The sequence below is a fragment of the Neoarthrinium moseri genome (genome assembly GCF_022829205.1).
Source record: "Neoarthrinium moseri strain CBS 164.80 chromosome Unknown scaffold33_Wmoseri_CBS_16480, whole genome shotgun sequence".
NCBI lineage: Eukaryota > Fungi > Ascomycota > Sordariomycetes > Amphisphaeriales > Apiosporaceae > Neoarthrinium > Neoarthrinium moseri.
In genome coordinates, this window is record NW_026055147.1 from 408,909 (window position 1) to 435,306 (window position 26,398).

Consider the following 26,398-nt stretch of genomic DNA (forward strand, 5'->3'; position numbering starts at 1 on the left):
GGACCCGTACGTTGGGTCGCATATTGCCCCTACGCGGATGATAGTGTAGATGACGCGAGACGCGAGATGCGTCGAACTCTATGCCAGGTGTAGGGTAGCGTGTTGACTCCCAGAAATCCTCATTCCTTAGGCACAATTGCTCTCTAGGCCTGCTCCGCAGCTGCCTCCTCCGCTTCTGTGGCAACCAATCGCAATTTATAACATCGGTCGAAGCATTCATTCAGCAAGTCCAGAACGGCGCCCTGGCCTTCGGGAATATCGTCACCAACCATGAACTTTCCGTCTTTCTGAAGGTTGTCGATGGAGGTGAGCTGCATACCCCGTTAGTCATGTAGTCTCATCGTGGGTTCAAGTGACTCGCCTTCATGCTGTACGGAAACAGCTCCCTGGCGGACGAAACCCCGCCATTCGACTCAACTTCAATCAGGCAGCGCTTCAGGGTCTGGAGTTGGTTGTAAACTGGCAGCAACGCTTCGGACACCGGCTCGGACGATATCATCAGATGGTAGATGTAACCGTAGCTACGCCTGATAAGATACAGGAGTGTCTGGATTGGCCGTCAGTGAACTGGTACTAGGCTCTTGTTACGGTGCATGCTACACACCCGTTGCACATATAACTCAGCTGGGCGGCCGTGTTCGTCCAGCCAGTTTCCGTCGACTCGGCTTTCGTCGATCTTGTCCAGTTGGCGTTGGAAATCGTAGAGATCGGTCTCGCGAAGAGACCAAGCCTGAGTCAACGAGAGCTTATCAAGTTCGTTCCGAATGCCAACGAGAACGCTGTACAGCGGTTTCCACTGTTCGGGGATATTCCCAGCCCTGTTTGAAGTGATCAGAAAACAGTGACCGGGGTGGGTTAAGAATAATGATGACCAACCTCTCCAATACGACATGGGTATATCTTTGGCATCGATCCAAGAGGGATGATACCTGGTCACTCCCAGCCAGCACATTGCCATCCTCGTCAACAAACTGACCGTTGACCCTCCTCTCGTCGATATCTTTCAGATGTGCCTGGGCTTTGTGGATGTCTTCAGGTTTGAACTAGTTCGGGGCGTCAGAAGTAAGACAGGGGTGTCACGGAGGGATGGATGTACCTTGGATTTGGTATTGATGGCAGCCATCTGTCGCAGGATGGACACAAGCTTCTCGTGAGTAGCAAGGATGGGCTTTGCATAGTCTTCCAGTCTCTTCTTAAGGGCTTTCAGGGTATCCTGGCATCGCTCGATTCTGTTAGAAAGGAGAGTCAGGAGGAAAGGCGTCGAGTCGTCCTCCAGCTGTGCCTTCTCCAGGATGCCCGACAGGCGCTTCAGTGTGTGTGACATGCTGGCAAGATCCTTCTCGGAGAATAGGTCGGCTTCGGTAAGATGGTCGAGGAGACGCTTGATGGTCGATGTAAGGGCGTAGGCGGCCGGTGCTTCCTTATTGCGTCCGATCGTCATGAAGAACAAGGACAGGAGCTGGAAGCAGCTGTCCACTACTCGGTCGACTAAGCTGCATGTCAGCATCTCTGTGCCGGGAGCGAGCGCGCATCACGGGCACGGGGGAATCAGCAGGTGGCGCACCTCTGTTTTCCTCGGTCTTCTTGCCCTGCCTGATCTCGTTGAGCCGGCGGACCTGCTCAATGGTCCTGTCGTGGAGGACCATGACATCCTGGGAGCGGACATAGTTTGCGCGGTCCGCCCTGAGGATCTGCAGCTCCGAGAGGACGAGCTCGAGCTCCTTGAGCACCTGCTTCTCGCCCTCGTCCCGGGGCGGCGGGATCTTGGGTGTATCCATCTCGTTCGCCGGAGCGCTGCCGTAGGGGACAAGAAAGATAATGGCGGACTGGAGGATGGAATGATCTTCAAAGAAAAGATAGTTTCAGACCCCTCATGCACACAACGCAGCGCAGCACAGCACAGCACAGCACAGCGCTTTGTCCGGCTCTGGGGTTATGGGGACGAGGCAAGGCTAGGGTAGGCTCGGGTTGCTTGACGGGGGCCGGGCGGTCCAATGAGGCGGCAACAGTATATGCAAGCACCCCCCTAGAAGACGCGTGGGAGGTCCAATGACGTCTGGATGAGGGATGGGGGACGGTGCTACCTTAATGTACCTAGGTCCTGTACAGGTATGGGTTGCTGCAGGTGTATTTGGAGGTGGTCCAGTCTGGTCGTCGGGGTTAAGGGCAGGCCAATAGCCAAGGCTGATTTGCAGATAGATAGATGCGTCCAGAGCGCAGGAGGGCTGTCGAGGCCAGACGGCAAGCTTGGAGGGCGGCCTTCGTGCAAGCGGGTGCAGGGACTATCCTCGATGCAGCCCGACACTTGGGGTGCTTGTGGGAGGCGCTTGATAATCAGATGGGGGGGGATGTTCGGATTTTTAGGCTCTTGATGGCAACTCTACTTGGCTCCAGGCAAGTCAACTGCAAGTCAGTAGTGTTTTGGTTCTGTTCATTTACAGAAGCCGGCAAGTGCAGCAGTGCAAGCAAGGGCATCAAGGGCCTCAAGGGCGTCGAGGGCGTCGAGGGCGTCGAGGGCGTCGAGGGCGTCGAGGGCGTCGAGGGTGGCAAGGGCAGACAGAGAGGTCGCAGGCAGCTCGGGACGGTGTCGGAGGTGGGGCAATGACGATTCTCGATGGGGGTAGTCGAGCTCGATAAGAAACAGCGATAAGGGGCCCTCTGAGCGGCAATCACCGTTGGCGGCCGTGGTGCTGCCGCGGGGCAATGCTGTTTGTGGCACTGTGGCACTGGGCTTGAAGAAAAGCCCCGCTACCTACAGTGGTGCGATTTGGATGGTCCAGGCTCTCTCTTGCCTGCCTCGCTCTGCCTCGCTCCCATTGGCCACAAAGCTGACTGACTACTGTTGGTGCTCTGGCACGCCCGGCACAGTGAATACAGCCTTAACCCACACCCACAAAAAAGCCCGATCCAAGGCGGCCAAACAAAATTCCGGCCCAAACCGCTTAGGGTCCTAAAACCCTCGAAATTTCATTTCTGGCTTGGTGGGCTCTGGTCCGGCATCGACTCCAGTAAAATCGCCAGCAGGTAATTTCAGTCACCAACGACAAGTCGACCTCGCAACAGCAGAACGCACCACAACGCCCAATTCCCTTCTGCTCACCCAACAACACACATTTCACAATGTCGACCGCTGAGCTGGCTTCGTCGTACGCGGCGCTCATCCTCGCCGATGACGGTGTTGAGATCACTGTATGTTCATGTTCATACTTTTTATGTTCACGGGCCCTTCTCCCCGCCAGCAATGCATAAAGAGACGGATCCCCTCGAGGCAGGGCGAGGAGGCGGGGAGGCGAGGAGAGGAGGAGAGTCGAGCTGGGGGGAACGCAGGCGGCGGACTACCCGTCCAATTCAATGCTATACACGTTCACTGGACATGCTGACCAAGTTTCGCAATCGCACAGGCCGACAAGCTCCAGACCCTGATCAAGGCCGCCAAGGTCGCCGACATCGAGCCCATCTGGACCTCTCTGTTCGCCAAGGTACGACCATAGCCCGCTGCAATAGCAAGAAAAAGAACCCCCACCACGGAACCAACGAAATGAGACTTGGATTCCCATAGCCGAGACTAACGCGATTGACTCAATCTAGGCTCTTGAGGGCAAGGACGTCAAGGACCTTCTGTCGAACGTTGGCTCCGGCGGTGCCGCCGCTGGTGCCGGCCCTGCTGCTGGTGGTGCCGCCGCTGCCGGTGGTGCTGCCGAGGCCGCCAAGGAGGAGGAGAAGGAAGAGGAGAAGGAGGAGTCGGACGAGGACATGGGTTTCGGTCTTTTCGACTAAGCGGCCTTCCTCGTATGATGAAGCGCTTCTTTCTCTCCCCGAATTCACGACCAGGAATACCAACGACGACCTCTCTCCATCTATCCGCACACTTTTCCCTTTGTACTCGCACTGCATGGGCTTTGGGGTTTACTTGAACACCGCATATGGTGTGGCGTGAAGGAGGCTATGGCAAAAGAATCCGGATGCCTTGGGAATTACATGAGATCGCTCAGCATATAGAGTAATATGACGATGCGCTCTTGAGAGATGACCAACCATCATTCCTAGCCCCCCCATATCTGAACCCCAGGGGATCCCGGGCCCCTGCGTTGAATGTACTGCTGTTTCGTGGACCGGTAGCATTTTCTCAGCCTTTTCCCCATGATTGCTACAAGTACCACCCCGATGGCTGAAAACAACTCTTTAGCGTCTGCTATTGTTTTTCACTTTTGATTGAAGGATATATCCACGGAAGCCCTCGCTCTCGAGTAAGAAGAAAGCATTGGCGCAACTGCCGGTCTCGGGTGCTCATTCACCTACAACCCATCATCCAGGACGACATTGCTTCGTAACTAGAAACGCATTCTTTCCCCCCATGGGATGCCAACCATTGCCAAACGCCATTTCCATGCACTCATTCCTGTTCATCGATCCCCCCTCACCCCCTTTCCGCAAGCGGGTGCGCTGCCGCTCTCCAGAGAGGCATGGGGTCCATTTACTGCACAATCAGGGCCGCGCTGGGCACGAGACCGGCCTCCTTCAGCGTCTTGCCAAAGTCGACGCCCTCGAACACCTTGCGGGGGAAGTTCATGCTGAACTTGTTGACCGTCACGCCGCTCTCGGACTGCAGCATCTGGGCGACCTCGAACAGCGTCGTCTCGGCCGGCAGCGTCTTCATGACGTTGCCGCTCGGGAGCTGCAGCCGCAGGCGTGCCTCGGTGTGGTTGGCCGTCGGGCGAGCAGCGGCGGGAGCGGCGGCGGCGGCAGGCGCAGCGGATGCCTCGGCGCCGGGACCCGGCCGGCCCTCGCGGGCTGCCTTGGCCGCCTCGGCCTTGAGGCGGCGCTCCTCCTTGTCGGCCTCGATCTTGGCCTTGATGCGGCGCTTGGCCTCGAGGTCGTCCAGCTTCTCCTGGCGCTTGCGGGCCGCCTCCTTGATCTGCTCCTTCCTCTGCAGCTCCTCCTTGACGTCCTGGGTCTCACGGGTCGCCTTTTGGCGGATTTTCTGCAAAAGAGGAGGGCCTGTCAGTCTGTCTGGAAGATGGCGAGAGTGGACAAGAGGTCGCCGTGTAAATAACAACAGAGGTCACGTGGTAGAAGTAGATAAGAGAGAGTGGTATACCTCGTTCGCTCTGGCCTCTTCCTTGTCCTGGATGGACTGCTTGGCCCTCTTCTCGGCGAGGCGGGCGCGCATCTCGGCCAGCCTGGCTTGCCTCTCCTCTTCGGTCAGAGGGGCGATCTCGTCGGTTGACTCGGCAAAGTCATCGTGGCCGCTGTGAGGTGGGGTGGAGTGTAAGCAATGCCGACTTTGTATAAGCCGTACATTCGGCAGGACAGCAAGCGTCAAGATTGAACGTACGTCTTCTCGGCGTGGAAGCCGGCGAGCTCCTGGCTCCGGAACTTCTTGCCGCAGTCGTTGCAGACGATGGAGTTGGCGACCTGGCCGTCGCCCAGCTCGGCGGCCGTGGGTCCTGCCTTCTCCTCCTCCAGCAGCTCGTCGATGGGGGTGTCCTGGGTCTTTTCCAGCCAGTTCATGGCACCCTCCACTGTGTGATTGTTAGCATGTGGGCAATGACGGGAGGAGTGGCACCGAGGTTTGGTATAATACTCACATCCGCCGCTCTTCTTGACGGCCAGCTCGGCACGTGACTTGTCGAAGCCCATCTCCAGCAGCGTATCGAGGTCCGACGACATGATGGCGACGGCGGGGCGGCTTGCTGCTGTGCAGTTGGTTCAATGATTGGATGGTCAGGCCGGAAGAACTAGGCCGTCGTGTTTAGTCGCAACCTGGTAGAACAATCCAAAGACGGCAGACGCTGAAGGAAGTGCCGGTGGGTGAATCCGGTGTTTGACTATGCCAGGGCCGGAGTGAATAGCTACCTCAACTTGTTCACCCAGCCCGAGGCTCGATGGAACGGAAAGCTGGCTTAGGTTTGGTCCCCCCCCGTCTGGCCTGCGTCATGGCTGCAGCTGCCTCCAGCGGGCTGCGGGACAGCTGGCCCTGGCTCTGGGCCTCTGGGTCTCTGGGTCTCTGGGTATCTGTGGCCCTCCAGGGGCTTGGGCTGATCAGGCCTAGCGCATCTAGCGTATCTAGCGTGCCCTGGTAGCGCCTGGCTGGTAACCGGTTCGCCGGGGAGATGATCTCAGCGGGCTCAGTGATGTGCTGGCGGCTGGCTGCAGAGGTGCCCAGTTTCCCACGCCAGCGGGCTCCCCTCCCCCCGAAATCCAGAGCCCAGGCGCAAAAAAAGAGGACGGGCGACCACTGGGGGCCAAGGGACTGGACGGGAAAAGCACTGGTCACTGATGCGGCCAGGGGGGCCCCCTTCTGATGCAACAAATTACTTGGCCTATGTCGTAGCCATTCACCACCACAGCGAAAACTGGCTCTCTGGCTCTTTGCTGGCCTCCCGATCGCACCATTCCACCAGGTTCTGTATTTCACCGTGACTCCCGGCTCGCATCCAGTTCCGTTCTGCTCTGTTCTCAGACATCTCCTTATCTTTTCAGAGACACATCTGTCCATAGACCGTCCTGTCCTGCAGTACGCCCACATACACATACATACACCATACGCCATACACCCGTACATACGCCTCGGCTGCCTCCTGACCACAAGCAGCTGACAAACACCCGAAGCCGACATTCCCTCCCGATCCTGCGACTCTTCCCCTCCAGCCGCCAGCCATAGAAGCGGTGTACTGGACCTCGCGCGATCAGGCTCTCCAGACGGCGACCTTGCACCTCTGTAACCTTCTACCAAGCCCAGCGACCCTACGACAACCGCCGCCATGTCTGTCGAGATCGATCCCCAGGAGCTCGGCTTCCACCGTACGTCATCGCCGCCTGCCCGCCAGATAGACGCAGAGGATGCATTGGCTCACAAGTTGCTGCAGGTCCCTTCACCGTTGAGGTCTCCGAGGTCTTGAAGATTAGGAACCCCAATTCCTCTCCCGTGGCCTTCAAGGTACGACTCGCCCCCGTCGCATCCCATGCTCCCCATGCTCCCCGGCCGTGTGCGCGAACACGTGGGACAGTCTAGCTAACAGATTTCCAGGTCAAAACCACCGCACCCAAGCAGTACGTTCCAGCGATAGATGCCACGGACTGAAGAGTCCCCCCCATCAGTGCGCAAGGTCTCATTTGTCTCTACAGGTACTGTGTGCGCCCGAACTCGGGGCGCATCGAGCCCGGCAAGGAGGTGGAGGTTCAAGGTGGGCAGCAGACCCGGTCCCGATCGCCTGATGGCCGCGTCTAATGTGTTTCTCTCTTCATAGTCATCCTCCAGGCCATGAAGCAAGAACCGCCGCTCGACACAAAGTGCCGTGACAAGTTCCTCGTCCAGTCGGTGCCCATCTCGGGCGACAAGGAGTTCAGCAACTTGGCTTCCATTGTAAGCACCACCACAATCGACGTCCACAGTCGGACTCGCCCGGAGCGAGAAACACAGCTAACCGGCCAATAGTGGGATGGCATTGATAAGTCCCAGATCCAGGAGAAGAAGATCCGAGTCGTTTTCCTGTCTTCTGGCGGCGCTGCCAGCAACCAAGCCGATGTGTTGGCCACCCCGAACAAGTCTACGCTCGCAAATGGCGTAAGTACACACAAACCCCCTGATCTCCGACCGTTCCCCCCCGTTTCTCACAAGAATCCTTCTGCAGCACGAGGGTACCCCTGACGTCGCACCACCCGCATACCAGTCGCCTTCCGACTACGTCAAGTCCTCCCCCAAGGACGAGCCTACGAGCGATGCCGACAACTCGCCTTCTACGTCTGCACTGGGCGGTGTCGCAGCCACTGTATCCACAAAGGCCTCCGAGACGTACGAGGAGCTGAAGGCACAACTCTCACAGGCTCAGCAGACGATCGTGCAGCTGAAGAACGACCAGGGCGGCTTGAGGCAGCGGAAGCCGGCCGAGGACAAGTCCTCGTCGGCGCAGTCCGGTGCACCGCTCGCCCAGCAAGTGCGCCAAGGGACCGAGGGCGTGCCGGTCAAGATCACGGCCGTCCTGTGCCTGGTGAGCTTCTTGCTGGCCTACCTTTTCTTCTAGTGGACCAAGGTTGTCCATTCCATATGATACCACCGCCGAGCAGGGCTTCTTCTTTTTTTATTTTTCCATCTTTTTAATAGGACTAGAGTGAGGAGCTACACGATGAGAGACTATTGGCCCTGGTTCATCCCAAGCCGGTCTCCCTACCGATGGTGGTATCTCCGATGCTGGCTGTAACAAGCCCGTGAGTCCGACGTATGCCAGTGTGCAAGGTGTCGGCATACCCTGGGGAAGCCTGCACGAAGGAGGGTGGCCTATCATACCACCTCGTGCCTTCTTTGGAAAGGGGGTCGGGCGGCAGTCCGCTAGCCGACTGAAACTCCCCAGAGAAGAAGCACTTCTAGGTGTTGAGTGACTGGTGGTGTGGGAGAGTGGAGAGAGCGAGAGGAGTGTTTCGTGTGAACGGGGCGATCGCTAGGGGGCAGTCTTTTGAGATGCTCCGATTTAGGAAGAGAAACCCGTCGTTGTACTCTAGCCTGTACTCTTTTCATTTGTTCGTCTTGATGAAATGGATTTTGGACATTCTACGAAAGCATCATGAGTTTTTGAAAGCAAATCTGTGAAGTAAAGAAGACCCATCGTGTAGGTCTTGCGTGGAGGTCTATCTACCGCCTCCGATCTGGCTGTTATCGTATCTTTCATCAAGATTGAAATCGTTCATTATAAAGCGGTTATAACCAAGCGGGACATCACATGAACACATGGTGTTGTCGAGAGGCCTTTTTACACTCAAATACTCTCAAATGCCAAAAAGGTCCACGTCTATTTTGTTTGCCCCATATATACACATACAATGAGCGCCGTCTATACTCTCTCTTGGTCAAGAGCGGAACAGGAACAAGACCGCCCCAGACACACATTTTCTAATGCTCTCTAGGCCTGGATCTCGCTCTCCTCCCAGTCGGCGGCCTTGGCGGCGCCGCTGCTGACGGCCTTGCGGGGGTCGACGCCGACGAGGCGGCCGCCCTCCTTGCGCTTGACACGGCAGCGGATGCCGACGTTCTCGTCGAAGATGAACTGCCACAGCACGTAGCTCCAGCTGCGGTGCTGGGGCAGGTCCTCGTAGAACTCGCGGGCGATCTCGTACAGCTTGGGCAGGCGGGTCCACGGCACGGCCGGGAAGTCGTGGTGCTCGTTGTGCAGGCCGACGTTGTACGTGAACAGGTTGCCGATGCCGTAGTAGCTGTACGTCTCCGGGATCGGCACCTGGTTGCCCGGGTCCCGCTGCGTCGGCGTCACGGTGCTGTACACGTAGTGCTCGGCGATGAAGTGGCCCGCCAGCGGGTGCAGCGACCCGGCCAGGAAGCTCGACAGCAGGAAGTACAGCAGGGCGCGCGAGCCCAGCGTCTGCAGGACGGCGGCGTCGAAGGCCACCTGGGCCACGACGTTGGCCAGCGACACCCAGGTGAAGGGCACGCGGTAGACGGCCATGGGCCGCACGGCGTAGAAGAAGATCTGGAAGGTGCAGAAGAAGGCCTTGCCGAGGATGGAGTCGAGGAAGGCGGCCTCGAGGGCGGTGGGCAGGTCCGTGTCGAGGCCGTCGACGCCGAGCGACTTGTGGTGGGTCAGGTGGTAGGGGCGGAAGGAGGCGCTGTAGGGGATGCCGATGGGCAGGTTGGCGACGATGGCGAACAGGCGGTTGGCCGTGGGCGAGCGGAAGGCCAGGTTGTGCGAGATCTCGTGGATGGCCAGGAACAGGTTCTGGTTGGCCGTGGCGCCGACGACGTAGGCCAGGGCCCAGAAGGGCAGCGAGAAGAAAGGCCGGTCGCGCATGGCGTAGGCGCACGCGACCTGCAGCGCCACCACGGCCAGCACCACGTACTTGGTCAGCGGCTCGGGCCCGCACAGCTTGGTCACCTCCGGGTGCGCCTTGATGATGGCCAGCCGCCGCGTCCGGTGCGGCTCCTCGGTGTAGGTCCAGAAGAAGTCGCGGTACTTGGTCTCGAGGGGGTCCCGCGGCAGCTGGTCAGCGCCGCCGTCCGTGTCCGGGTCCTGGCGCTTGCTGCCCTTGGCGTTCAGCTTGAGGACCGCGGGCGGTGCCTCGCCGGCCGTGGAGGCGGCGGTGACGGTCGAGGACGTCTTGGAGGGAGCCATGGCGAGTGTAGGCCTGGGGCTGATGGCCAGCCGACCGTTGGAGAAGTATTCGGTCGAGTTGTTGGGTTCGGGGGGGGCAGAAGAGCTCACGGTCGCATGCCTCTCGCTTCGCAGTACGGTGTTGATGAAGGAAAACGAGTGTGAAGGAGGTTGGCACCTCGAATCTCTCTCCTGCGGTGTGAGAAGACGGACCTCGACAGGAAGCAGACCGACTAGAAGACAGTCGTCTGGCAGTGGCGATTGGGGGTGGGGACTGGTTTCGTTCGATGTGGGATGTTTCTAGGGAGATTCACTCAATTGGGTTTTCTGGCCCAATCAAGACAGACCCTTGGCCCATGTTTGGCCCATGTTGCTTTCAGGGGTCCCAGCTAAAGCCGGGCCCCTGGGCCTGGACCCCACGACGCAAAGACTGCCATAGCCATGCTGCCATGATAGCCTGTGCGCCCCTGAAGATATGGCCCATCGTTGCAGGCTGGGGAGCAATTCTTCTTCTTCCTTTTCCCCCCCTGCCCTATCTTTTTGCTATATCTTTGATTGACAACTGCAAACTCGACACTCTTGCCGTCGGCTTGTCTGGGACGACCTCGTGCAGTCTCAATTATGCTCATCGGATGGCATGGTTCCGCTTGGACTGCCTGTCCTGCGTCGCGGACGGTGGATACCTACGAGCGGTAGCACATACACTATATCTCTCTACCCACTCCTTTAGTCTGATTTCTCCATATAAGTCGTTGACCTGACGTATCAAGCTATATTGTTGTCTCGTCAGGCCTGCTCGAACGAGCCCGCACAGTCCTGTCTTTCCCAGCTTCATTTGCATGAACTGTTGAATTACTTTGCGTAATGCGGAATACTGGGGAGCCGTGTTCGGCTCTGCCTGTGCCCTGCTATCTATATCAAGGAGCAAACGGCGCGACATCGTAACTACTGCCCTGGTCGCCGATCCAGTTCAGATCGAACCACGTTGACATGTCACCCAGCTCATCCCACAGAAACTCGGAGCTGCTGAACATACTCCCCATGTTGTTGTCGCTCCCCGGTATCGCGTTGAGAAAAGCATCGCTGGCTTGTGTTTCCTGCGCAAGGCTCTGCCCATCGCTTGATCTGGACATGTCCATCTCCGCGGCTTGTAGGGACACCTCGGTCTGGGAGTTTGCCACACGCGAGACGTTGGCTACCGTCTCTTTTGACCGAGTTGCGAGTCTCTCAAATTTGTCCTTCGCGTCTCTAGCTACCGGCCATGTGGTCCCGAGGCGCGACAATACTTCAGAGCAATCGCTGATGCTCTGATCAAATTCCGTTGACCCCGTGCTGCCAAATGCATGTTTGGCAACTTCCGGCAGCTTAAGAATGCTATATATCATCGTGATCCCGCTGACAAACACTAGATGCGCGGTGAGCCAGCTCTCGAGGAGCTCTCCAAACCGGAGTTGCTCCGCGTGGATGCGCAGTACTTCCCTCGCAGACTCGTAGCACCGCCTGTATCCCTCCTGCAATGGTTGAGGTATTGCAGGGGTCGGTCGGAAAAGAAGAAGAACGCATTGGTGGTACTTGATCTCCAGGCATGGCAGCAAGCGCCGATAATGACTTGGTACCAGAACTCGCGACGACAGTGTCTCACGTGCAAGGGACAGAAGATCATCACAGCTGGCGAGCGCTTCGTCCTGCCACTGTGCATGGTTGGATGGCCAGGGAAACCTCCACGGCGCTTGTGCTACTCTGTACAGCATGAGTTTGATCTCCGCCGTGATCCGGTCGAAGCGGAAAAAGAACGTCGATGCCGTGTAGTCGGATCCTGTGGGCTGATCTAGTCGCCGCCGCTTGAGATAGCGTTCAGCATCTTGAGATCTCGCTTCTTCAGCCATGTGCGCCCCTGGCTCGCTATGAGAAGCAGACATTACGGCGTTAACACTAGAGGAGCCGCTCCCCACCTCACCAGGGAAATCGACATCCAAAGCCTCATCACGGAGGTTCAATGGCCGGCCGAGTATCGTGCAAAGGGTCCGATCTATCGAGTACGCCGACCAGAATATTCCACACCGGACGTTCTCACGAGCTTCCGAGGCAGGATCATGCCCGTCTCGACGGACTGGAAGCAACTTGTTAGTTTTCATAAAAAGCTCCGCTATACAATGGCCGACGACTCACATGGAACATTCCTTCGTTGTAATCCAAGATCTACGCAGCTGGCGATTATTGCCGACGAGAGAAACCATGCGTTGAGACTCTCAAGAAAGACGAAACTCACCAACACCAAGAGAAGCATGACCTGAACCCCCTGGACAGAGTCGTGCAGTTGGAGCGCGGCTACTTGGACCATAGCCGAAGCCAAGTAGTTAGAGCTTCTCAAGTCAACATTTCGGCCTTGCTCCAATATCTTGGCGCCTAAAGCTGCAACTAGGAATAGCATCGCCTTATTTAGGGATACTTTATTCGACCCCTCCTCGGAGCATCGTAGTTGTACCTCTAAAATCTCCTCGATCTTGCCGTCTTGGAGAAAGGGGTACTGCGAATGGAACGCATCGACGTAGGCACCAACGAATCTGCGCATCTCAGCCAATGACGGCAAAGAAGCACACTTGGGTTGCTCCCGAACCTGGCCGTCGTCTTCATTCCTAGAAGAAGGATGAGCAATACTTGGCAGACCCTGGCTCTGGGGCACTGCTGCATAGGTCAATCGGGCCAAGGTGAATCCTGATGATGGACCGAGGTACTTTGGCTCGCTCGTCGTATTACCAAGTGAAAGTAAGCCGACCTCATGAGCTAGAGGCTGCTCTGGACCAATCTGGCTGCTGTGAACAGATGGACTCGGCGTGTTGTGTTTATCCGCGGTGGCGCCAGCTGACCGTCTAGCTGCGGTGGTTGGAGGAGGCTCTTGAGGGGCCTTCTCAAAAACCCGAGAATCGGTAGAATAGGTATGATGCCCCTGTATTGATCCCAGGGCAGCTACCTGGCTATGATCATCCCCGGAGCCCAGGCTGGAGAAATCAACTTCGCTCAACTCCTCGTCGAGAGACACTTGAGGAGCATGCTTTTTCACAAGGGTTTCAAGCACCCTGATTCGGTCTTCTAATTGCTTGACAAGTCTATATAGAATGGTCAGTGCACGACGTCCAAGCTGCGGAGAGGTGGGCGGGATTACACTTACAGCTTGTCCGAGCTGGCTGCTTGGTCACACTCGGCAGCGGCCTTCTCGCAGTTGGAGCATACCGGCAGTTTGTTATCGCACTTGACCTTTCGAGCACGGCATCTACCATCGTATGCATATCAGCTGCAGTAACATCACCCAGGTCTAAACCGATATCTCCACACCTGGGGGAATACTAACCTCAGACATGCCGGGATGCGGCGGCGCGATTTATTGGCCACCGGCCGTTGACCGAATTCGAGATCCATCGATGCATTGGCCCAGACTGCAACACACTTGTTCAATATGAAACAGAACCCGACGAAACGGACTCAAAAGTATACGGTCCACGATGAATTGAGGTCGATAAAAACCGGCCAGAGGCCGAGACTGAGTCAGCTCGGCCAAACGCCGCACGCCTATCGCCGGATCAGGATAAAATTTGGGGGCCAAAAGTCCGCTATGCGCGGCAATTGCCGCCTTAGTTAGGGTACACCTCTCCACCGAAGGTTTGCTAGAATATGGGTAACAAAAGTGTCATCGAAAATTTCTATGTTAGACGTTGCATCTTGGGGTCTTGTTCGGCAAGAAGACAATCGTGTTTATTTGACATATGTATCTACTAGTCATTGCAATAATGGCTCTGCTTCGCTTCGTTGTGTTTGTGAGTTGACTTGCTTAAGTTCTCAGCAAACACATTACACGAGCGGCATAGAATGGTACAATTCTCTTGCCGAACGCCCATTCGAGATTGAATTATCGATTGATCTTTGCCGTGTCAGGGTCAAGCTAAATCATGTACCCGATTCTTGACCAGCCGATTACGCCGGGCACTGTCTGGAACTCATCTTGAAGTTGTGAACACTAGTCCACACCGAGAATCCTCCTTGAATGAGACCCAGCTCCCCATAACATTCAGCCAGCATAATAGCTCGCCTTGATGTTGCAAAGAGCATCAGCCTCCGCAATGTACATGTGGGCGTGAAGGCGAAGTCAAGAGTATGAATATGCCTCCGTGGATTGCGCAGCTACATTGGTTCATCACATACCAGTGTATTCAGAGCTGCTCGGTAGCAACTGGGTTTTGCCTGCTCATTGCATGTTCTCACACGCACAGATTTGCCGAGTGACACCTATTTATATATATTATCAATTCGAATTATAAGTTTAGTTCAAACTAAGCCAATAATATCCCACGTGGCGTCTATGGTTCATGTGTCCATCTTCTCTTAACTCATGGCTGCCTTAACATGACGACCCAGATTTGCCGAGAGACCTTGCTAATGCCGTGAAATCACACATGTATTCATCTTCCGGTGCGACTTCAAAATCAAATCGACACAAGTCCTCCTTGAAGGGGAACATGTAAGTGCTCGTTACCCTTTGGGCCCGTCAGTCTCTAGCTCACGTTTTGCGACTTGATAAGGAACGGTTTACCAGTGGTGCTCTTTGCTCGCTTGGTATTCCTCCAGCGCCTTCAGATTCTCGTGATAGCTGATCAAGCAGAATTCAAATCCTTTACTCCGTTCGATGGGGTCTGTGACAGAGGGGCCACCGATGATGAGTCGGCCATCTTTGACGCAGGGGAGACTCTTGAGTTTTTTGAGCTCCGTAACAAATTCTGCCTTGTGCTCTAAGGATACATCGGAGCGGAACTTGAAGAGGACTGATCTTTCTCAGTAATTATACGTCTTGAGGAAGTGAAACCACGGAGTTCTTACCCACGTGTATAAGCGTCATGGTGGACTACTTTGGGCGGGGGTTGGAGTACAAGATAAGTAAGGTTCTATCGCCGTTATATACAAAGCGAAAGCGACCTTTAGGAAAAGACAGTTCAAAAATGAGCAATTGCTAGTCATTAGAAGTCATGAAGCAAGCGATGAAGAAACGGTAAGTCTCTCATTGCGGAGAAGGCAATACTCAATGGTCTCTGGTGGCTCCTCACCAGTCGGTCAAGTACCGAGTCACTACCGCTAGTGCCGGCGGCCACCCGAACTGACCAGATGTGCACTGCACTATTCAATTCGAATAATGTATTGGTGTTCCAGTAGGTTGATGGTAAGATGCAATCACATGTATCGTTTGGTCTATCCACAATTTGTACTGTAATCTACGTACTTGTCGAGGCAAGGTGACTCTTGAAGCCTGCGAGTCATATAGACGATTATTATCAAGTAATATACCAAAGCCTGCTTATCGAGGTGTTTCAAGCTCGCCCAGAGGAGCCAAGGACTTCATCCATCATTCGTTCGATGGATCGGGCATATATCTCAACCGATTCCTCTTTGAGTTCAGTTAACTCAAGTGAACCCGCATGAGATGCCACAAACTTCGTGTACTCGTCTCTTACGGCCCGGTTGAGATTGATCTTGACGACACCACGAGATATGGCTTTCCTAAACAGCCCGTCAGATACTGGATGAGTACCGTGTAAGACAAGAGGGAGGCCCGTAGCTTTCCCGATAGTTTCTAATCTGTGAGCATGGGTTAGCTTAACTTGTGGACAGTTGTGAAAGGTCAGGTTTCAATCACCGGTCCAACTGCCAAAATTTCTCTGCACCACCTTCCGGGTAAGGGCCATGCACGTTGCCGAACGATGGGGCTAAGAAGTGCACACCGGTCTTCTGCGAGAACGCGGCTGCGTCCGATGGCTCGGTGAGCAAGGTTTCCATGTCTACCATAGCCAGACCGTCTTCTCCGCCTTCAATCCTGCCCAACTCAGCCTCAACCGTGATACCTCGCTGAGTGGCACGCGCCGCATAGTCTGCGCACACCTTGATATTTCGGTCTGGGTCTGAAGTCGACGCATCCACCATGATGGAGTCGAAGGGCAGGGTTAAGGCAAGTTCCACATCTGACTCCTTAATGCAGTGGTCCAGGTGTACCGCAATTGGTACACTTGCTGCATGTGCCGCGGCAACAATGTAATCAATGAAGTGGCGTCCTTGAAAGTGAAGTGTCCACGGGAAGACCTGGATAATGGCAGGCGACCTCTTACGCTCTGCAGCACGGATAACTGCCATTACACCATCGTTGTTATAACTGAGCACCGTTGGCCATGTTAGCGAATCGCGAAGCATATAGTAAATCTCATATTGGTGTTTAAAATACCAGTTGTAAGCTCCCACAGCATATCCCCCCTTTTGCGCTGCTGCTAGAATCTGCCACGTGAGGTTGTTGCTAGGGAACGTCTCTGTCGTCATATTGGGCGTGCTGTTCAAGAGACTGACTGTAAGCCAATCAATTTTCAGGTAACGGTGATTTCATTCGACTCAGGTGTCGCAGAATTTTTCATGAGGACAGTGACGAGATATTGTCATTTCCACATCACCGATGACGCTGGCACTGCCGGCCACAGGCCCGCCAGGCTTCATGTCGGCATTTCGCCGAAAGCGGGGACACACCGGGATGATGTGGCCTACGATCGTACTGTTCCATGATCACTGTACATCATCGCAGCAAAACTTGCGATGCTATCTGCCGCAGGTGGCAAGTGCGTGCGGGGATGGATAACATACCCAGTGGGAGAACAAGAGAGTGGACTCTCATAAAGCCCACAGCAGGCGCCATCAAACTCCATTCAACTCCTGACACCAATGTTCGTCCCATACACTATAATTGAGTCATTCTATTAGTTTACAGGAGAATTATGAAGCTATTGCTATATTCGACTTTAGTGTGGGAATCGTTGACATTTGCGTTGAGCTCTACCTTTCCTCAATATGCATGGTAAATGAGTTCCTGTCGGGTTCAGACAAGCATATGCTCAAACTGAAACAGGGACTCCCATATCCATGTGATAGAGCCGGATAACTTTCCTTTAGACCCTGATAGGCGTGAGTATGACAACAACAAGTTCAGCTCTCTTGTCTGATCATTGTTCCAGCCTACACCCCAAAGGCCGCGACCAGATACAATGCTAGCGATTTCGAGGTGTCGCGTGGCATAGCGCATGCTGTCATCGTGCTGCCGAGTGTATATGGTATCAATAACTCAATCCTCCTAGACGCCCTAGACTATTTCAAGGGAACGTACCGGGGCGTCTGCGTCGTCGACCCTGGCAGCGTAAGTAACGAGACGCTCTCCTTATACCATGAAAAGGGCGTACGAGGCGTGCGAGTCAATTTTGGCGACGACGGGACCAACGACGAGATTGTCGAAGCCGTCAGGAAGAACGCCGAAGTCGCAAGAGCCCAAAACTGGGTCCTCCAGCTCTACATACCTTTGAAGGCATTTGTCGCTCTTCACGATGTGATACCAGGGCTGGGCGTTCGCGTCGTGACCGACCACTTCGGGCACGCCATGGTAGGATCCAGGACGAACAACACCGCGGATACTGTCGACCCGTATCAGATAGAGGGGTTCACCGAGATGGTCGACCTCCTACGACGCAGGCTTCTCTTCGTCAAGATCTCGGCGCCGTACCTGAACTCCCTGAAAGGGCCACTCTACGAGGATATGCGCGTTGTTGCCGAGACAATCATGGTGAATGGACCGGAGATGGTGGTATACGGGTCCGACTGGCCGCACACAGCAAACGCGGAAGGGAACGCTGTTGCCGGGGGAAGGCTGGTGCCGCAGGCATATCGCAGCATCAATGACGCCGCCATCGTCGAGGAGTTCAAGAACTGGGCTGCCACCGACCAACAGATTCAGCGTCTATTCGTCGACAACCCGCGCCGGTTATGGCAATGGAACTCCGTGGATTCGTGAGCCTTACATAAGCATGACAATATCCGATGATCATGTGATCTCCTATATAATGAGGGTGTAGCTTTATTGATCCTTGGGGAATAAGTCTTGCACTTTTGAACATCAGGCCTCGGGATTTAGCCCTCTAATTCGTAGATGCCAAGTGCAATTTCATCTGAGAAAAGATACTCCACACTACGGCTAGAGATACGCAGCCACGTTGTCTGTACTTGCTTTTCTTAAGCCTATCGAATGAGTGACGTGTAGTATATACATATCAAGGAAACGCATATGCGAGAAAAGTTGGGATAGAGCGACATAACCCCTACGTGGGTCCCTGATTACCAAAGGGTTTTGCCGTCTGATATTTGTATGCAGTAAGGCTAGAGGCACTTTTAAGGACATTTTGAACTAGTCCCCTGTTATTGACGCCATGGAAATCCAAAAAGGGACACATTCCATGTATTATGATGCCCGTAGCCTCGCCTCTTCACACTTTTGATACCATATCGCAACGGGACCGGGAATGGAAGATTGTTTCAGAATGAAACAATTCCTTCTGGTAAAAACTCACAGATTGTTGCTCTTGGAAAGCACATGCCAATCCTGAGCTCATGCTGCGGGATATTTCCAATGGAAATACAGCATGAATACAAGACGCGCAACGCAACTCGGAGAATAGTGCTTTCATTGGCATTGAGCACACACGCGAAGGACATAATACTCTCGATTGTCCTTAAGAAACTGATCAGTTGTTCGTTGCTATCACAATATATGAGAAATTTGATATCTTAAATTAAGAAAATACTATGTATCTCGGCAATGGCAAACGCAAGGGAGCCTGCGATATCGGGTCTTCGATGGATAGCGTGACAGACATCTCCAGATCTCAAGGCGCAAGGTAAATAAGTTGATATGGGCTTGTATGGTTTCAACGAGTCCGAACGGAGCAGAGACATGCTTGACTAGATATATCTTGGGAACGATGAAATTGTAATTCGGTCGAAGTCACCAGCTTGCAAACTTGTTGGACAAATTGGGCAGATTGCAATGGGGCATCGAAGAGACCCAGAGCCTTGAGCTTTTTCGGTGAAGAAATCCACGCATAATGCCCCCATGCTCGAAGTGCAGGAACCTGATCATTGTCGGAATAATGAAGATCACATGGCTTGATTCTGTGGAGCAACCGATGCATGTGAACTCGACTTGCCGCGGTCTGAGCACAAGAGTGCCTTAGAATATTTGCGGAAGATATTGCCTGCAGCAGTGTGCTAGACCATTAAGCAGTGCATAACAGATTCTGCACTCCAGCCGGGCGAACTAAGCAGGGATACCTGCAGCCCGTCAGCCCTGCTTTGCGTGCCACGTCCATGAATGCATCTCTACACTGTCACGAAACGGCGGTGGAACCAGGCTCTCGCGCATCCAGGTAGCCAAACGGCAGTCTTTCGTGAGATCTTCATTTGGCAGGTTCCTCCTCGTTTCCTATTGCACATCGCCGAGTCCCATGCGCTCCACGTGCAGCATTGACACTCCTGTTCCCTCCTGTGGTCTTGCCCCCACGGGTAGTGAAGTATGCAATGGTGATCTGTGGCCTCGATCAGGTGGCATCTCGGACTCTGGTATCGAAATGAGGAGGGGCAAGTTGCTAACTCGAATACTGGGAGTTGGTCCTGGAACCGTCGTTTCTATTGAACGCAAAACCCAGTTTCCGAGAGAAACTAAGATGCATAGCGTCTTGTAGGGTAGCCCAAGATGGCCCCATTTTCGGAGCAGGTAACGTGTCCACTGGATAATCTTGCCAAGGGGAAGATGGAACGCCCGAGATTGCAGGAGATGCAGCACTGTCCTGTTTCTCATGGCGCCCCTGATGGCAACTCTCTGCTGCATGGTCACTTTCTTTTTCTTCGGAACGGGGGCAACCTGCAACATCCCTGTTTTGCCCAAGGTGACATTTGCTGTTGATGTCTTCTGCATCCAGTCGGCCCATCTGTACGGTTCCTGCAAGCCGGACAGAGGGGTCGAAGGTAAGATATACCAGCACTTTCAAATCACTTGATTTTCCACTCGTCGTGGAGAATATTATTGATCTCCCGTCGCCGGTAGCGACAATATTACCGGTCAGTCCCCGGGGGTTCATGACCTGGTCCAGTCGCTGGAGTTTATCGTCGTGATCGCTGGAATTTTCGCAACATGCTTCAGGCGGCCAGAAATGTATGGTGTTTCTTTCAGACTCCTCAATATAAGGATTTCCAACCCAGTAGTCTCCGCTGGGGCCGTTTTGCGGTGTCGCAGCAACGCTTGATACGTTGCTAAACACCCTGGTCCCAGTCCGTATACGCAAGCGTTGCGTGCATACGTCGCCAGGCAAGGGATCGTCGACAAGGTCAAGATATGTACTACATACATGGTGGTATGTCGATAAGTAGGTTTTGCCTTTGCTGAACATCATTGATCCATCATCGCCCCGGTGAAACGCATGAGCGTCACGCTGTGGTGCAACCATGTAGTTAGGCTGGTTGCTGCTTGTGAGTAGACGAGCTATTGGTTCATTCGGAAGCGGGTCATTGTCGTCGGCACCGTCTCCATCCGTACTGCCCCCGTCTGGAAAGTGAGCGTTGGTAATATAGTAAGTTCTTTTACTTCCACTGCGACCATTGAGCCATTCTTTGCGGCTCTCTATGATCCTGACGCTTCCGGTCTGTTCGTCTTGTTCGAAATTGAGAAAGGTCCACCGGTCATCAATTGGTCCTTCAGCATGCTGGCGTCGCCATGCATCTCGCTTCTTCATTATTTGAGTCCTCTCGGGGTCAAAGTCGTCGACTGCAAAACGAAAACAGTAGTAGTACGAGGTCCAATCGATCTCCTCGAGTTCGAACGCAGTGGAGTTCGAACAACCGTAGAAATGATCACCGATGATCTCGAAGCAGACTGTAGATCCGATTTCGTAACCAACCACATTAGTTAAATGCATACTCTCAGTAGCCAATTGGCCTGTTCGAAGGTCGAAGTGACGAAGTGCCCACTTCCTGATGCCGTTGGCTTGGCGCTCGGAATGGGTTCCGAAGATGAGGTGATCTCGGTTGTTGCGTACAAAGAGTCTCATTGCAGACTCCAGCTGAACAGCCCCCAACAACTGTTGCCTCTCTGCATTGAAAATCAAAAGCCAGTGCTGGGTGTTGGGTCTCGCAAACGAATACAAGCAGGACGTAATCCCTGCAGCATGGTACAGGACTCGAAAAGTGTATTTTCGACAACCTGCCGATTCCGGAACTGCAAGCGACACCAGCGTCGGCACATCCACCACAAGCTCGTGATTTGTTGCCTTCTGTACGTCGAGGATCCGCAGATCCCTTCTCGCATTCGCACGATCCTCAACAAGATAGCACAGCCAGCCATTGTAAAAGGCGAAGGAGTCCGCAACCGCAACGACTGCGGCTACATACGGGGTAGCTGAAGCTGTTGCTCTGCGCCGCTTGACCAGCCTTCTGAAGCCTCTAGCGTACTCTCCGGTCTGCAGCGCGTCCTCAGCCTCCACCGAATACGCGGCTTTGTCCTAAATTCAGAATGGTCAGCTCTCTAAATTCTCACCATCAGACAGCGGCGTCAGCTCATGCTACCACTTACTCGCAGGAGCATCTTGCAGAGATTCTCCTCGCGGATAAGGTATTGAAAGTGGCGGCAGCTGCGTGACAGGTCGTAGATCTCTTCCAACGTGAGACCGCGCACGATGTAGGTCATGATCTCATACGGCAAGCGTTGAAGCCCCGAACTCAACACCGCAGTTTTTCTGCTCGATAAGCTTGGCTGGACCGTGGAGGGTTGGGAAGAAAACTCCTTGCTTTTGGCAGTGCCATCAACGGACTCTCCTGTGACAATGCTACTCTCGCGATGATTGTCCCCATGGATGATACTGAAGGCACTAATACTCTGCGAGCTACTGCCGCGATGAGTTGGTGGCGACATTTGCCAAAAGGGCAAACGTCGACTTGCTAGGGACACATCTGTCGTACTTGGGACCTAGGAGAAAAGGGGGCTTGGATGGTTATCCGGAACCGATGCTTTGAATGCCACTGGCACATTGAAAGTGCGGAGCAGATGCGTTTTAAGTACCTAGAATCGGTCAGTCTTTTAAACGGACTCCCTTACCTACTGAAGTAGCTAGAGTACTTAGAAATCGCAGAGCCTTGCACAAGCCAGCCCAGGGGGCCATCCGTGGGCAACTGCAGGCTACTAACTCATGGAGCCTCGTTGCTAACAAGCATTCAGAGTAGGTTCGACCACCTTATCGTACATGTGGCACTAATGAACACTCCACCCGAAGGTATCAGGCAAAGGTGGTGCAATCATTTCGTACTGGGAAGTTACATGACTGAAAATGAAGTTAAAGAGAGATTACAAAAATCGAATCGTGAGTCTCTTGGCTTGGTTCTGTCCAAGAGCTCCCTGGTCTGGCTACTTCCCCGGGCGGCTCTTACATGTAGCTAGCTCCTTGATTAAGTATCTAAAGTAGCCCGCTAATGAATTGGCCAATCATTAGCATAGTTACCCTGTCAATTCTGCAGTCTTAGACCAAACCAGGAATGAGCTGAGGCTCCGGGTGGGGTCAGTCCTCCTTCAGCTCGCAAGGTCTATGTGTTCCAAGTAGGTAGACTTTGCAGCCATCCTTATTCTGAATTCCGCAGGGATCCCGCAGGGTGACATCCAATTTGTCGCTTGACAGCGATCCTGACTCGAAGATGAACCCTTCCAGTACCTAGTACTTGTGCGGCTCTGCTGTGAGACGGCTTCGTCACTCGATCCTTCTCGGCTGCGTTATCAGTCCGGGTGACGGCGGGTGAATCCCGACAGGGTTGGTTTTCTTCCATGGTCGAGTACTGATGCAAGACTAATCCTGTTTTTGTCTCTACCCCTCACGAGCTGGTCAGAGCCTCGTGCTATGAGCTCAATCCCTTGTCTGCTATATGCAAGCCCGTGGTCCTTCAACGTACATTGTCGGCGGGAAAAACGCCGGGAAAGTCCCCAGCCTTGATGAGATGTTAGCTTCTCGGGCTCCAATCACCAATCATGCACAGAAGGCTCCAACACTTCTACAAGTCTGCGACCGACCTAGAAGCGAGGCAGGCTGATCCAAGCGCGTTGAGTTGGCGCACCCCCTACCTAAGACATCGACTTGCGTCTATCCCTTGCAATCATGCACTCAATTTGTCGAATCAAATGTATAATCAATTGGTCGGGACATTCGGAAAAGATACGTTGGGTTCGAAAGAAGTTGGGGGAGACAATATCCCTGTCAACTTGGACTGCCCTCCTGGGTCCCTTTTCTTGATTGCACAGTTCTTGAACTCAGCTGGCAAGACAACCGCAAACTGGACGCCCTGAACTGCACCTTCGGTTGAAACTTAATAGCATCATGTTTCACGATCACGAAAGATCTTGATTATTCATGCCAAGCAGGAGTGGTGTGATTATCAAAGAGCGAGCCCCATGAGACTCATGTAACTTACTGAAGCCTCGTTGAACGCGCCACTATTAGATGCGGTGCCCGATCTCTCTGAGACATGCAGAGGCTCCGTGAAACCTGTCTTTCTATTGGGTTAGTTGCGTCACATGACCTTAATTGATATGCTCGTCTCATGTAGGTGACGACGCTACACAGAACCTGTCTCAACCTACGTCAGGCCCTGGGCTCCCCTCTGTCTTGGCAGCGTCTTCTCAGTAAGCAGGGTTGATCAATCGGTAAGATATGGTGTGCCACCAAAGTGTTTGCTAGCTTTCCTTTCTTCGCATAAATCATTACAAGCCTTCGACAAGTTCCGTGCTCGTTTGGTCGGGGAATCACTCCTTCCCATTCTCTCCAAAGGAGTCTCATAACCTTTTCCCCGGTATACTGTGGTGAGTGGCCCACGGCTAGAGCTTTCATTATTGATAAATCATACCGAGTTTTGTATACAATCTGGCATTGAGGTTATCACCATGAACGAGACTAACGTGGGGTTCGTTGCAAGAAAGACACAGGACTCTTCCTCGTCGATGCTTCCAAAGCAATTATTCACAGCTTGGAAGGTAGTGAAGCCGCCCTGAGAGGTCTGCCTAGAGGAACCATTCCTGGTAAGATTTCGTCGTCAATGATGTAATTGCTCGTTAACAACGAACCGCGGAGCCCACCCGCGGAATACATCGGTCAATGGAAGTGGAAGATCACTAAGCCAATCTGAGATCATCATAACTCGATGCCTGAAGACGAGGCATTGCACGCTTCTTGTTCGTCGGTGTAGCGGACTGGCTGGTATCGGAAACTCAGCCAGCCACAGACACCGTAAGCACTACTACGGCCGGAACGAGTGATATTCTATGATCTACTCTTCCGTCAGCACCATGGAATCTGAACATGTGTCCGAAATCGGTGGAATCTTTGTGTTAGGTGGTGCACTTTGTACTCTCATGGGCTTCGGATCGTCCAAGGGCTGAAGTTCACAATTGGAGCCAAGGCTGTACCACCAGAACACATTACGTTGACTGAAAGTTCTAACTGGACAATAATAGGACACCGCGGCCAATAGCAGAAAGGAAGGCTGTATCGGCACATGATATGGAACCATGTGTTTCGAGACATGTGTATTACTACCGCTAGTGGCTGCTCAACAAAGCGAGGCTGGGGGTACTTTTCACACCACTTCACAACTACGGCCCAACCCACACTTTCATTAAGGAACAGCAAAAGTATTGCAGCCCGATATCCCATCCACCTTCCGAACTGTGGAGGTGTGAGTGTGTGCCAATCTCTAAGTCGCCTTTAACGCACGTTGGCGATGCAGCTTCGGCTGAATTAGGATTCCTGCAGTGGCCCCCAAGCAACAACAACAATCACGAGCAACCTCGGCAACGATACAACCGAATTATCATACGGCCACGTATGATCCGGATTACGACCCCATGATTCTAATGTCGGGGTAATAGCCTGTGAAAGACACACGAAAACATCGACTCTCTAGCGTGATGGCGTGTAGCACCGCAGATGAACTCGCATAGCTAGGTTGGGGGCTCATGAAGGCTGCGCGCCCAACCTCGTACGTCAACCAGACGACGATAACAGTCGTGATCAAGCTGCGTATCCATGAGGTGTTCATGATGATCACGCAGTCGTGAGGCTCCTTTGTCGAAATGCTATTGGCAGAGATACGCACTACTTCTGCTGCGCCTCATTGGAGCTGAGATTCGACTCGTATAAATTCGCCAGCGATGACATGATGTCGCCACGTTGGCAGCGAACCTCCTGAAGACGCGTAAAGGCGGCGCAATGATCAACACAAAGCTGTATAGAGTAGTGAAAGACCGCCTGCCATAGCGAAACGGGAGGGGTGGCTCTAAAAGTTGAATTGCCCCTGAAGTTGATTTCTTGAATTGACTGAGTGAGGAAAAAGTCATTTTTACCAGACTATTTGACATAGGCTATCCTTCCAATATCCAAGAAATTCATAGCAGACAAGGAGTCCATAGCTCTAGTGTAGGAACACCATCTGGTTGCAATAGACCACAAACGCTCTAGGAAGGGCAGACCCAGCATTATGTGTGGGCAAAGAGCGCGTATTGAGCACAAAGAGCTTCTCGCTGGCTACTTTGATTCATATAAATGGAAATGCACGTATATGTGAGTCCTGAGTTAGGGATCTCAGTAAACATATTGCCCCTTGACGAGCAAAGACTGGTGAGATCAAGCCACTCCTCAAATCCAACGTGCGGTGCCAAAAAAGTCCCCTTTTACGAGCAGTCGATCTTGTACCTGACACGAGCATCCTTGGGAGGTTCGATGTCAATGCACTTTCCAACATCCTTCTGGGTCCAGTCCCGCTTGACTTTGTGCTCGTCGCAGCAGTCTGCTTTCTCGCCTTTAGGAGGGTAGTAGACCTGCGGATCCATGTTAGTATAGGCGTCCCTCTTCTTCTTCATGGAGGGAGGCAATGTTGCTACTCACGTTGATCTTGCAATTATCGCAACCCCACTGTACATTTCACCAGTTACTTATTAGCTGTTGAACCCTATTGAACGCTTTAGGAGGCAGTGTGAGAAGAACTCACCAAGCAGTCTGGATCTCCACGGGGGTGCTTGAAGGTAATGGACTTGAGCTCATGGCCGATGCCGTCGTTGTACTTGAAGCACTTGGAGTTGGGCTTGTGGCTGCTCAGCGTAGCATCGGAGTCGCCCCAGCACTGGCCCTGGTCAAAAAAACTGACCGCCCAGAGGTTCTTCTTGCTGTGATTGTTGTCCTTATTCTTGCACGGGTTTGTAGTGCAAAGAGTTCCCATATCAGCTGCTTCTAGGGAAGTATCTGCACCCGGGAAAGGATTGCCAACCACAAGCACGGCGGCGGCGAGTAGAAGTGAGGTGGGCCGCATCTTGTCTTATCTTCTGCCTCTCGGTTAGCATGAAGCTTGAAGCTCCGTTTTCCAGTTGCCGGGGG

General features: G+C 53.7%; 10 protein-coding genes across 10 annotated transcripts; 2 read left to right on the plus strand and 8 right to left on the minus strand.

Annotated features, from left to right (window-relative positions):
• Nucleotides 1-143: 143 nt before the first annotated feature.
• JN550_008181 (uncharacterized protein) lies at nucleotides 144-1,778 on the minus strand (the record flags this gene model as incomplete). The annotated part of the gene is made up of 6 exons (XM_049320115.1): nucleotides 144-311; nucleotides 419-547; nucleotides 605-818; nucleotides 877-1,043; nucleotides 1,097-1,488; nucleotides 1,565-1,778. 6 exons carry the CDS (start codon nucleotides 1,776-1,778, stop codon nucleotides 144-146), a joined length of 1,284 nt encoding a protein of 427 aa, XP_049169968.1.
• Nucleotides 1,779-4,474: 2,696 nt separating this feature from the next.
• Nucleotides 4,475-5,670, minus strand: JN550_008182 (uncharacterized protein; the record flags this gene model as incomplete). Its single annotated transcript, XM_049320116.1, has 4 exons — nucleotides 4,475-4,981; nucleotides 5,099-5,249; nucleotides 5,336-5,522; nucleotides 5,589-5,670. 4 exons carry the CDS (start codon nucleotides 5,668-5,670, stop codon nucleotides 4,475-4,477), a joined length of 927 nt encoding a protein of 308 aa, XP_049169969.1.
• Nucleotides 5,671-6,764: 1,094 nt separating this feature from the next.
• On the plus strand, nucleotides 6,765-8,024 carry JN550_008183 (uncharacterized protein; the record flags this gene model as incomplete). The annotated part of the gene is made up of 7 exons (XM_049320117.1): nucleotides 6,765-6,804; nucleotides 6,870-6,940; nucleotides 7,031-7,053; nucleotides 7,129-7,187; nucleotides 7,251-7,366; nucleotides 7,439-7,567; nucleotides 7,635-8,024. 7 exons carry the CDS (start codon nucleotides 6,765-6,767, stop codon nucleotides 8,022-8,024), a joined length of 828 nt encoding a protein of 275 aa, XP_049169970.1.
• An 873-nt stretch (nucleotides 8,025-8,897) lies between these two features.
• JN550_008184 (uncharacterized protein) lies at nucleotides 8,898-10,455 on the minus strand (the record flags this gene model as incomplete). Its single annotated transcript, XM_049320118.1, has 2 exons — nucleotides 8,898-10,371; nucleotides 10,445-10,455. The coding sequence occupies 2 exons, from the start codon at nucleotides 10,453-10,455 to the stop codon at nucleotides 8,898-8,900; spliced, it is 1,485 nt and encodes a 494-aa protein (XP_049169971.1).
• Nucleotides 10,456-11,014: 559 nt separating this feature from the next.
• Nucleotides 11,015-13,514, minus strand: JN550_008185 (uncharacterized protein; the record flags this gene model as incomplete). The annotated part of the gene is made up of 4 exons (XM_049320119.1): nucleotides 11,015-12,207; nucleotides 12,267-13,204; nucleotides 13,267-13,368; nucleotides 13,447-13,514. 4 exons carry the CDS (start codon nucleotides 13,512-13,514, stop codon nucleotides 11,015-11,017), a joined length of 2,301 nt encoding a protein of 766 aa, XP_049169972.1.
• A 1,164-nt stretch (nucleotides 13,515-14,678) lies between these two features.
• JN550_008186 (uncharacterized protein) lies at nucleotides 14,679-14,985 on the minus strand (the record flags this gene model as incomplete). The annotated part of the gene is made up of 2 exons (XM_049320120.1): nucleotides 14,679-14,911; nucleotides 14,967-14,985. The coding sequence occupies 2 exons, from the start codon at nucleotides 14,983-14,985 to the stop codon at nucleotides 14,679-14,681; spliced, it is 252 nt and encodes an 83-aa protein (XP_049169973.1).
• A 466-nt stretch (nucleotides 14,986-15,451) lies between these two features.
• On the minus strand, nucleotides 15,452-16,448 carry JN550_008187 (uncharacterized protein; the record flags this gene model as incomplete). Its single annotated transcript, XM_049320121.1, has 3 exons — nucleotides 15,452-15,719; nucleotides 15,778-16,287; nucleotides 16,357-16,448. 3 exons carry the CDS (start codon nucleotides 16,446-16,448, stop codon nucleotides 15,452-15,454), a joined length of 870 nt encoding a protein of 289 aa, XP_049169974.1.
• A 519-nt stretch (nucleotides 16,449-16,967) lies between these two features.
• JN550_008188 (uncharacterized protein) lies at nucleotides 16,968-17,958 on the plus strand (the record flags this gene model as incomplete). Its single annotated transcript, XM_049320123.1, has 3 exons — nucleotides 16,968-16,974; nucleotides 17,049-17,081; nucleotides 17,132-17,958. 3 exons carry the CDS (start codon nucleotides 16,968-16,970, stop codon nucleotides 17,956-17,958), a joined length of 867 nt encoding a protein of 288 aa, XP_049169975.1.
• Nucleotides 17,959-19,422: 1,464 nt separating this feature from the next.
• JN550_008189 (uncharacterized protein) lies at nucleotides 19,423-21,678 on the minus strand (the record flags this gene model as incomplete). The annotated part of the gene is made up of 3 exons (XM_049320124.1): nucleotides 19,423-19,871; nucleotides 20,056-21,493; nucleotides 21,565-21,678. 3 exons carry the CDS (start codon nucleotides 21,676-21,678, stop codon nucleotides 19,423-19,425), a joined length of 2,001 nt encoding a protein of 666 aa, XP_049169976.1.
• Nucleotides 21,679-25,698: 4,020 nt separating this feature from the next.
• Nucleotides 25,699-26,333, minus strand: JN550_008190 (uncharacterized protein; the record flags this gene model as incomplete). The annotated part of the gene is made up of 3 exons (XM_049320125.1): nucleotides 25,699-25,845; nucleotides 25,913-25,939; nucleotides 26,016-26,333. The coding sequence occupies 3 exons, from the start codon at nucleotides 26,331-26,333 to the stop codon at nucleotides 25,699-25,701; spliced, it is 492 nt and encodes a 163-aa protein (XP_049169977.1).
• Between the last annotated feature and the right edge of the window lie 65 nt (nucleotides 26,334-26,398).